This window comes from Silene latifolia, chromosome X, assembly GCF_048544455.1.
Source record: "Silene latifolia isolate original U9 population chromosome X, ASM4854445v1, whole genome shotgun sequence".
Taxonomy (NCBI): domain Eukaryota; kingdom Viridiplantae; phylum Streptophyta; class Magnoliopsida; order Caryophyllales; family Caryophyllaceae; genus Silene; species Silene latifolia.
The window spans coordinates 154,768,386-154,780,081 of NC_133537.1; the positions used below are offsets into that span (position 1 = coordinate 154,768,386).

The following is an 11,696-nucleotide window of genomic DNA, read 5'->3' on the forward strand; positions in this document are numbered from 1 at the left end:
ACGAAAAATAAACTAATGGCAGCCTCTATAAGCAACTTTTGGAATGGTAATAGACTTACTACCTCTTTCAGAAAAAATCAACTTATAACTATTTGATTTTTTAATAACCCAAATGTGTACCTTAATTTTGTCTCATAGATTATGAGTTGGGAAAAGGTGTGAAGGACTACCTACATGCACAAACCTCAAGGAAACAACGGAAACAAAAATTGTCCGTGAAAAGACCCAATGCAAATTTGTTACTTTTTACGGGCCATAATATCTATTTAACCCAACAACAACGGGCAGCAAAGTTAGCGAGGGAAAAGAGGAATCTTATCTTATGTGAAAGAAGGATTGCTAAACATTATTCCAGCTCAAGACGCACAACTCCATCCAGCACCATCACATTTGGTAATTTTCATCAAAACCTTGCACTTTATTCAAATAAAGGAAAAAAATGAACATTTACAAAATTTATACATTTGTACAGATAATATTGAACAGCAACTTTCGGTGTATGAAAATGAGATCACTGATAACACTTCACTACTGCGGCGTTTTGAAAGACAAAACATGATCTGAGATATAGCAAGGTATCTTTCATCAGCATATGAATCTTATGAAGCTAATAACCGTTTAAGAATGGAAGATGATGACCTTCAAGGTCATATTATTTTCATATTTCAAGCACAATTTTTATTCATTTTTCATTATTTTCTATTGAGATTTCTCTTTACTAACAGATCTTGAAGGGTACGATGATATCGGGGACCCTATTAAAGTTTCACTAAGTGTGGAGCTCAGATGTGGTACAGTGAAAGGGATCGTATGGATACCAAGCATGGGGTGCCCTCTTTTACTATGTGTTGTAAAAATGGAATAGTAGAACTTCCGTTTATAAAAAAACCTCCAAAGTTGTTATGTGATCTCTTGATGCGAAAACTCCCCAAAAGTAAACATTTCATTGAGAAAATACGTAGTTACAATAATATGTTTCATTTACATCTATGGGTGGCAAAATAGATCATTCAGTGAACCAAGGTAGGGGTCCTTACACATTTAGAATAGGTGGGGAAAATACACATTTAGTTGGTAGCTTATTACCTAATAATGACGCACCACCCAAATTTTGTCAACTTTATATTTACGACACCGAAGAGGAGTTGAAGCACAGGAAGAACGCTCTAAGGTTAGCCTTTTTTATTTTTCTATTTCAAAGTTTTGTAAAGTTTTAGTCAATTTTTCTGGACTGTTTATTATTTTAATCTTTAACAATTATATATGCAGCTCTACTAATGGTATTCAGTTTGACGATGGTCTAATGAAGGATTTAAAAGAAATGGTTGATCGTTACAATGTTTTGGCAAAATCATTTAGAATGGGTAGAGATCGGCTACACCAAGGTGCTGATGGTGAGGTGAGGTTAAGGCTCATTAGTGCACGTAATACAGATGAGAGGACATATAATTTACCTACTGTCTCAGAGGTGGCTGCCCTTATTGTGGGAGATATGAAGAACACAGTTGATAGTAGGGACATTGTGGTTGAGGAACGCTCTGGTAGACTACAACGTATATCAGAGCTACATGCTTCTTATTTAGCCTTGCAGTACCCTATTATCTTTCCGCGTGGAGAGGATGGTCATAGACTTGGTATCCCTCATAGTCAACATTCTATAACATCTTCAAGTAGAATTGAGAACGCTAGGGATAAGTTAACCTTCAGGGAGTGGTTTGCTTTTCTCATTCAAGACAGATCATCAGCCAAGGAATATCCAACTATTTTGATGGCTGGTATATTCTTTTGGACCTAATTAATTTTTTTGTCCTTATTAATTTTGTCCCTTTTTATTTTAGTTTTCTATTATTTTAACCTTCATTTAATTTAGTGTTTAAATATATGGCTTCTTTAAAAAATAAATGTTCTAACTTTATTTATTTGTCAGGAAAACTATTTCAACAATTCCTTGCTGACGGTTGCACGATGATAGAATCTGACCGCTTAAAGTACATCCGTTTCAACCAACCAAAGTTGTGGTCGGAGAGCTTCAAGAATCTAGAAAATGCAGCCGCTATAGGACAAACGAACCCGTTCTCCGCTGGTGTTCATTTCATTGTCCCCTCATCTTTTAAAGGGAGTAAGGGTTTTATGAGAGAAACATATCAAGATACAATGACCATTTGCAGGTGCTGTGGGTATCCTGATTTGTTTATTACCGTCATATGCAACCCAAAATGGCCTGAAATTACCAGGTTTGTTCAAAAAAGAGGGATGCGGCCAGAGGATAGACCTGATATACTTACTAGAGTATTTTAGTTGAAACTCGACGAGCTCATGCGGGACCTTAAAGCACGACATATGTTTGGACGAACAAGAGCAGGTGAATTTATCATTTTATTTAGTTTACTTTTTAAACATAATCTTTAACTGGAATAATTTTGATAATTAACTGCATTGAATTAACTAATTTTTTTGGTCGGATTTTGTTTCCCAGTTGTTTACACTATTGAATTCCAAAAACGTGGCCTCCGTCATGCTCATATTTTGCTATTTTTACAAAGGGCTGACAAATTCCCAGAAGCCGTCGATGTTGACCGTGTTATAAGTGCTGAAATTCCAGACCCCTTAGAAAACCCAGCCCTTTATGCAGCAGTGAAAGATTGTATGATTCATGGTCCATGTGGAGAACTAAACCCAGATGCGCCATGCATGATTTATGGAATTTGCTCTAAAAAGTTTCCAAAGAGGTTTAATAAAAGAACTACTGTGGACGGTGATGGTTATCCAGTTTATAAGAGAAGGGAGAATGGAACAACAATTGAGAAAAATGGTAAAACCATTCATAACGGATATGTTGTTCCATACAATGCTGATTTATTGTTGAAATATCGTGCTCACTTTAACGTTGAATGGTGCAACCAAGCAAGATCCATCAAGTACTTATTCAAGTACATTAATAAAGGATATGACCATGTCACTGTTAGTGCAACTCGCAGCAATAATGGTACTCAATTTTATTCATTTCTTTTCTATTTCATATTTTTGGTCATAAAAATCTGCACTTAAATGTCTTATGATGCCTTTTTTTAAACTTTAAATAGGTAGTCAAGACCCAAATCAAATTGATCAAATACAAGAATACTACGACTGCCGTTACATTTCACCATGTGAAGCAATTTGGAATATTTTTGTCTTTCCTATTCACTATAGGACCCCCCCCCCCCCATGTTTTAAGGTTGGATTATCATCTACCTAATGAGCAAAACGTTATTTTCCATGATGACGATCCAATTGACGAAGTGGTAGAAAGGTCTTCAGAAGGTAGGACAAAATTCACAGCTTGGATGGAATATAACAATTTGAAATCTGGTGGTAGAGATCTAACCTATTGCGAGTTTCCACAAAAATTTGTATGGGAAAGGAAAGGGTATGGAAACCAAGGGAAAAAGGATTTACTCTTGGCAGAATGTATCATATGTCTCCAAATGGTGGTGAGAGGTACTATTTCAGAACTCTTCTGAATTTTGTAAAAGGACCCAAATCATATAAAGATATTTGAACTGTAAATGGAGTCCCTCACACAACTTTCAAAGAGGCATGCTACGCTTTAGGCATACTCGGTGATGATAAAGAGTACATTGATGCCATTGAGGAAGCTAGTTATTGGGGGACGGGGTTTTATCTTAGGAATCTTTTCTCCACCCTTTTGCTCACAAATAGCTTAGTGAAGCCGGAATTAGTGTGGGAGTAGACGTGGAAGTTAGTATCAGATGATATCTTACACAGAAGACGAACGGAACTACGTAACCTAGGTACTTGGATCCATAATTTACGTTATTCATTATTTCAATATACTAACGTTCTCTTCCATTAACCTAATTTTTTGTATTTTTGGTGATTACAGATCTGCAACTCATAGACGTGCAGTTGTAGACTTACGCACTATACGAGATTGAATCCTGGTCTCAAAGAAATGGTAGTTCCCTGCATAAGTTTGACAACATGCCATATCCGGATGTTGATATTCTTGCTACGTGATCCAATAGGCTCTTGGTTGATAAGTTATCTTACGATAAAGATGCTTTGAAGAAGGAACATGAAGTGCTCACTTCTTCAACGACAGATGAACAGAAGTCAATTTATAGAAAAATTATGTACTCCGTTGAAAATGGTCAAGGTGGTGTATACCTTGTTTATGGGTATGGGGGAACCGGTAAGACTTTCCTCTGGAAAACCTTATGCGTTGGAATAAGGTCGAAAGGTGAAATCGTTATAGATGTCACTTCAAGTGGCATTGCAGCTATCCTTTTTCCAGGAGGGCGGACAGCCCACGCCCGACTAAGCATACCTATTAATGTCGATGAAAACTCCACATGTCATGGAATACAACCAGGAGCCGATTTGGTAGAGCTACTAAAAAGGGAAAAGCTTATCATATGGGACGAGGCACCTATGGCTAATCGTTATTGTTTTGAAGCTCTTGATAGAAGCTTGAGAGATATCATGAGAACTTCACCGGAAGGAGACCCTGAAAAACCATTTGGAGGAAAAGTTGTGGTCTTTGGCAGTGATTTTCGACAAATCTTGCCTGTTATACCTAAAGGAAGCAGGCAAGATATTGTTGGGGTTGCTATCAGTTCTTCTCCTTTATGGAGATATTGCAAGGTTAGAGTATAATGTCTATTTTATTTTACCTAAAAAATCTACTATAATGCTACGATAATTACATTTACTTAGTAATTCAATTCTGACCTTCTTATTTAATTATTAAATTTAAGGTTTTGAAGCTCACGAAAAATATGAGACACCAAGTCGGAAGTGCAGAGTCAGACATTGATGAAATCAAACAATTTTCAGAGTGGATTCTCGAAGTCGGTGATGGTTTAGCTGGTGGCCCAAATGATGGTGTAGCCAACATAGAATTAGCCGAAGATATACTAATACAGCCTGCATTAGATCCAATAGCTACCATTATAGATAGCACGTACCCATCTTTAAAAGATCACCTAGGTGACCCTTGGTACTTCACTGAAAGAGTTGTACTAGCACCTACTCATGATGTCGTCGAAGTGGTGAACGATTATGTCTTGGATGAAATTCAAAAGGATGAGAAAGTATACTTAAGTTCTGATGAAATTAGCAAGGAAGAGACCAATTGTGGGGTTCGGGAACTTTACTCTACTGAGTTTCTCAACTCTATTAGATGTTCGGGTTTACCCAATCACAGTTTAAAACTGAAAGTTAGAGCTATAGTCATGCTTCTTAGAAACATCGACCAAGAAAATGGATTGTGCAATGGCACCCGAATGGAGGTAAATCATCTAGGAAATCGAGTGATAAGTGCAATTGTTGCTTCTAGAAGTCATGTTGGTAGCAAAGTCTATATTCCCCGGATCACATTGACACCTTCCGACACTACCATGTTCCCAGTTAAGTTAGAAAGGAGACAATTTCCTTTAGCGGTTTGCTTTGCCATGACTATTAACAAAAGTCAAGGGCAATCTCTATCCCGTGTTGGACTTTATCTTCCTAGACCAGTCTTCACCCATGGGCAATTGTACGTTGCCTTATCTAGGGTTACAAGTAAGAAAGGTCTAAAAGTCCTTCTTATAGATGAAGACAAAGGAGTGACTAATAAAACATCTAATGTTGTTTACAAGGAGACACTACTACAAATGAGCACTTGGGCCACGGCTAAATTCGTGGCGCAAGTGTTAAATTTCCGTAGCTAAATCATTTGGCCACGGGAATACCTTCCGTGACGCAAGTGGCCGTGGCAAAGACATAGCCACGGGAAAAACAAGAACGTGGCTATTATTAAATTTTTGGCCACGGATTCTCTCGTGGCTAATAACTCCCGTGGCCAAAAAATTTCCCGTGGCCAATAAATAATTCCCGGGCAAAAAAAATATATGAAAATAAATTAAATAAAATGTTAAATAATTTTTTTTTTCACGATCGATATTTTGTCATATATGGAATCGTGACAATTTCGGTACTGGTTTCGCTAGTTAACTCGATTCATTTGAACGTTCTTGGGTTTCGCCGGTCATGCATTCACGCGCATCAAAGAGGCTTCCCATGAGGTCACCCATCTCAACACTACTCTCACCGAGCACGTTTAAGCTGTAGAGTTCTTTTGATGTGCTACCGAAGGCGAAAGTTAACTTTGTTGATATAATTAGTACTTTGAATCCTTTTAAGTTTATTTTTTTCCTTTCAAAATTTACCTTTAGTACTATTTAATTACAAAAATGTTACATGATTTACGAATTTTTGCGGGAAAAATATTATTTTGGCCAAAACAATCAAATTTTCGATGTTACCCTCCCGACTAATGATTTTGACGTCATTTTTTTGCCCAAGTTAGTAAAAACATTTTCTCTAAAAAGTAAATTTAATCGTGTTTTCCTAACATTTTTTTATTTCTTTAGTTTATCGACATTCTTATTTTCATTTCGCTTCTACTCATTTTTTCGTATATTTTTTTACGCAAATGCTATTGTCTGACCGCCGTACCTACGATATGAAAAATTAAGTATTTTTTGGTAAAATAATGACAATTTTTTATAACTAAAGGTCTCCCCCCCCCCCCAAATTGGTCACTATTAACCAAAAAGTAGTCTTTTTTTACTCAAAAAACACGAAAAACACTATCATACAACAGAATCTCTTATTTTCTTAAGTTGATTTCTCTTTGTAATGATTTATCGTTTTTATCTCAAATTTTTCACATTATTTGCACATGTGACTTTAAATTATTATAATTTCTATCTTTTCCCTTTGATGTACTCATTTTCAAAGAAAAAATTTTCTCCATATTGAATTTTGGGTAAATTGATAAAACTACCAACTTTAATCATCTTTTTCATAATCAATAGCAACATAATCAAAATTAGTAATCACTACCAAAATATTAACTTTTTTCTACGATAGGTACCAAGTCGCCTTCTTAGTCTAATTTCTTTTCCTAGTTTAAAGGTGTTTTCATCTAAGAGAGAGATTTTGGAAGTGGACGAGTGGAGATTTGTACTTGAATGATGGCGTTTTGGACTTTTTCAAGTAGGTTGAGATTAGATTTTCAGGCGACTTAGTACCGATCGTAGAAAAAAGTTAATATTTTGCTAGTGATTACTTATTATTGATTATGTTAATGCGATCATGAAAAAGGGTCCTTATATTGTTATTGTTTATCAATTAACCCTTGAATTTTTTATATTGATAATTTTCCCAATATGTTTTTTTCTTAATTTATTTGTGGAAGATCATTTTTTTCTTTTATTTCTCAACGCACTTATTTTATTTAATCAATTTTGTAATCTAATTGTCGTTTTTTTCACTCCTAAAAAATTTTTTCCCAAACTTTTTTTCGACCAAGTTAAATTTTATATCAAATTAAAATTTTTCAATTAATATCTTACAAATTAAGTTGTAAATCAAATTTTGAATGAACCAATTGGACAATATGTTAATTTTAAATTTATCAAAGATAGATGATAAATAACTTATTTATTTAAGTTTATGTGCTATGTCTTTAAATGTGATACGATCATTTAAGATTGTTATTCCAGATTATAATGTTTTAATTAAAAAAATAAAAGAAACTCACGACTCTAATAAACATAATTATATATTAAAATAAATTTCTTAAATTAGAAATGTTTTGAAAACCCTGCAAAACGTAATTGTGATTTCTAAAAGAATAAAAAAATTTAGACGATAAACTTTTCTTTTCTTGCATATAAGTTTATAAAATTTTAAAATCTGATTAAAGTAAATAAAACAATAAAAAAATATTATTTAAATTAATCAAAGTGTTTGCAAAATTTTATATTTAAATGCATTTTCATATTATTTATATTTGATTAAATTTCTTTTAGATTTTAGGTTTCCCTTAACATGAAAATATCTCAATTTATGTCGCAAAAGATACTCGCCACGGGAGTTTGTTAGTTCGTGGCTAAAATTTTTTTTGCCACGGAACAATTTGTGGCTAAGTAAAATTTCATCACGGGTGTGACATAGTTTGTGGCTAAAATGATTATTTGCCACGGGTGTAGCCTATTTCGTGGCGCAAGTGACTTTTTGCCACGGGAAAAGTCATCCCGTGGCATAAATTTTTTTCCAAAATAATGAATAAATTTTTCCCGTGGCTAAGCAGATTTTAGCCACTTATTATAAATTCCCGTGGCATAATTTGTGGCGCAAGTGACAATTTTTTGTAGCGAGATTTTCGACAAACTATAAATTTGTCTTAGATTTTCCTAATTTGATGATACACTATTCTATTTTTGTTTGTATTAGAAACTTATTTAAAGTAATTTATCTTTTATTTTAATTAATTTGTTCTTTCATTTTCCTTTATCATTCGTCTTATAAATATAATAATTTGATGCAACTAAATGCTATAGCATGATTATTAGAGAATAAAAAAGATAACCAGCCTTGACTTATTGCCAATATCAACCGCCCATTAAAATCCATAACATAACCAAAATATGAGAGCTTGATAAGAAACCCAAATAGTTCAACCTGCTGATCCAAGTCGCCTAATTTTACCAGTTTACCACACAAAAAAAACTCTACTGAAACCCTGATTGAACAGCCAGAATCCCATCAAAGATGAATTCGAAGAATTTCAAGTACACACTATCTTATTCCTAAGGCAGCTGTTGGCAATATCAACAATGGGGTCAACACAAACATTTCAACAAGAGATTAAAATTACTGCAATCAGAGCATATAAATCAATGATGGCTGTAAAAGGAGATTTCGACTTACCAGTTGGAGGTAAAATGTTTTTTACGAACACAAAGATCGCCTTCTCTAGACTAATATTCACTCGCTTTCCCACCACATAGACAAATTGTCCTACTATCAATTCAGCTGGTACAAGGTACCTGAATTTTTTAATATTTGCACAGAAACACACAGTCGAATCAGGCTCATGGAAACCGCATTTATTGAAAACAAAAACACATAGACGAATCAGGCTCATGGAAACCGTATTTATTGAAAACAAAAACACAAAGACGAATCAGGCTCATGGAAACCGCATTTATTGAAGATTCTTATAGTTTGGGCAGTACGCATGGACGCACATGATTCTTATAGTTGTGTTCACCCAGTCATCATTCACTGTGGCCAACATCTTTGAAGGAATGTTTTGGTAAGAGGTCTTTGATGAGCTCTATCAGCTGCATATTACGCTTACGTCATTCTGTATATATCATAGTGGGTTATGTCCATTAAATTAAAACCTTGCTTCATGGTGGTAGCCTTTTTTAAAATGATAAAATGGTCATATTATTGGGAAATGCTGAAATGAAATCAAAAGATACAATTTCAGCTACAGCCTCTGGTCTTGATCCAACCTAAACTTTTGTAGATAAATCTACTGGCAAAGTAAGAGCCACAATGTTCGCAACCTTATTACCTTCCCCCTGATTATAGCTAAAATTGGCTAAAGCTAAACATCTGGGCAGCTCCAAAACGTCCTACATTACCATTTACCAACATAATTACTTGGGAATTTTCTGAAATTTAACATAACGATTATTTCTAGAGAATCTGACTCAAGAATCGTCCATTTAACTAACCTTGATCTACAATAATAACCGGTTTATCAACAGATCCATCATTTTAGAAGATCTGGAGTTCCTTTTCAACAACTCCAAACAACATGCAATAAAAAAAAACAATTATAGTACAAATTAAAAATCAAATACTACTGCTTTACCGGAAAAAAGAAAAAAAAATTAAAGGCAAAATTGTTAATCAGTAAAACCTAACCTTGATCTACAATAATAACCTTAATATCAACAAATCCATCATTTTAGAAGATGTGGAGTTCCTTTTCAACAACTTCCAACAACACGCAATAAAAAAGAAAAACCAATTACAGTAAAAATCCAAAAACTTCGAGTACTACTTTACGGGAATTTTAAAAAAAAAATTAAGACAAAAATTGTAGATCATAAAAAACGAACCTTGATCTACAATAATGACCTTAATATCAAGAGATCCATCATTTAAGAAGATCCGGCATTCCTTTGCAACAACATCCAACAACATGCAATAATAAAAAAACAATTATAGTACAAAATAAAAAACAATTACTACTTTACCGGAATTAAAAAAAAAAATAGACAAAATTGTAGATCAGAAAAAACAAACCTTGATCTTCAATAATAACCTAATGAATCAACCATTTTCACCATTTTATTGTCATTTTTGAATGATTTCGTAAATTAATGAAGAACTGTCGGATCTGGTTGAATAATCTTCAATCGCAAAGTTGTGAAAATAATGGATCGAGTTTGAGAACGAAGGATAGAAGAAGTTTGAATTCATTAAGTTGATTTTGATGATGATTTATGTGAAGGTTGAGGACGAGTGAAGAAGATGATATTGATTTCTGGAATTTTCATAACTTCAGTGTAAAAAATCAGTGTGTAATGAACTCTCCAGTTCGTTTGTGTTTGGGCTTTGCACAAAAAAAAGATGGTTTGTGTTTAGGCTGTTCAAATTGGGCTCTAACCACGACCCAATTTGAAATGAAAATAATGCATACGTATGTCCGACCTCTAAACACGACACATAAACTATTATTTTTTTTTTTTTGTTCTTTCAATTAAAAAATTCATTATGAAAAGATTTTTTACTTAAAGGACTTAAATTTGTAAGTTATAATTTCCTTTTTCAACTATGTCTTAATTGTTTCATTTTAATCCCGTCTTACAATTTTTACTGCTATTAACATTATCATGTGTTATTTTATTAATTTACTTATCTTAAAGTTCTCAAATTTAAATGTTATAATTTTCGTATATATATTTTTAAATAGTAGACATGTTAAGTAAATAAAATTGGTTATATAATTATTTCAAGTACGCCTCCGGTTAATATTGTTTTTTACTACTCTTTTTTATTAAGATTAAATTCATTATGTCTTTAATTTTATCAAACTCGAAACCGAGCCCCGACCCGACCCGTTATGGACTCGATTAAATTTATAACCCGATTATTATTAAGCTCAATATCGATCAATTTGAAAGCGAATTACTGGTTCTCCTATTAACATTATCATATGTTATCTTATTAATTAATTTACATATATTAAAGTTATGAAATTTGAATGTTTTAATTTCATTTTTATATTTTAATATTTATAATGATATTATATTATTTCTTTTTTATTTTTAAAAAGTACACATGTTCAATAAATAGAAATGGTTATATAATAACTAAAATTTATAGTCATCTTTAGAAAAAAAAAATTGTACACAACCCCGTTATTTTTGACAGGTGTTAAACTAGTAGCAAATGAATGCAATCTAAACTAAACTAGATGATGCATGTTTTCTATTAAACTATGGTCACCTATGATCAAACCTCCCCAAATCGATTTAAGCACTATTTTTAGTGTAGAAAGGAATAGGTTTGGTCATTAGTGACTATGCATGAACTCAAGTCTATATGCAACTAACTATATGAATCATGTGAGATATATTACAATGCAAACTAATCTAATCATATGAGATATATTATAATGCAACTTTAGATGAGAAATAGGGAAAGAGTATCATATAATGGAGGTGGTGTAGATAAGCACCTCTAGCCATCCTACTCATCTTCATCGTCATCATTGCGGTTTCCACGTCCGCTAGATCCTCCTTGGTCATAGCCTCCTCATTAGCTAAAGAATCCCCCAC

The 11,696-nt window shown here is 33.5% G+C and overlaps 1 protein-coding gene across 1 annotated transcript; it reads left to right on the plus strand.

The window, feature by feature from the left end:
• Positions 1 to 989: 989 nt before the first annotated feature.
• On the plus strand, positions 990 to 8,965 carry LOC141618623 (uncharacterized). Its single transcript, XM_074435717.1, has 10 exons — positions 990 to 1,171; positions 1,270 to 1,775; positions 1,928 to 2,234; positions 2,544 to 2,961; positions 3,084 to 3,480; positions 3,887 to 3,911; positions 4,029 to 4,647; positions 4,761 to 5,539; positions 8,588 to 8,772; positions 8,907 to 8,965. Exons 1-10 carry the CDS (start codon positions 990 to 992, stop codon positions 8,963 to 8,965), a joined length of 3,477 nt encoding a protein of 1,158 aa, XP_074291818.1.
• Positions 8,966 to 11,696: the final 2,731 nt, after the last annotated feature.

Bases quoted from the DNA above. Each gene is read 5' to 3' on its own strand.
- LOC141618623 (XM_074435717.1), top strand. From the start codon at position 990: ATGGGTGGCAAAATAGATCATTCAGTGAACCAAGGTAGGGGTCCTTAC. The intron at 1,776-1,927 runs GTATATTCTTTT...TTTATTTGTCAG, and splicing joins TCCAACTATTTTGATGGCTG to GAAAACTATTTCAACAATTC. The intron at 8,773-8,906 runs GTAAAATGTTTT...ATATTTGCACAG, and splicing joins TTTCGACTTACCAGTTGGAG to AAACACACAGTCGAATCAGG.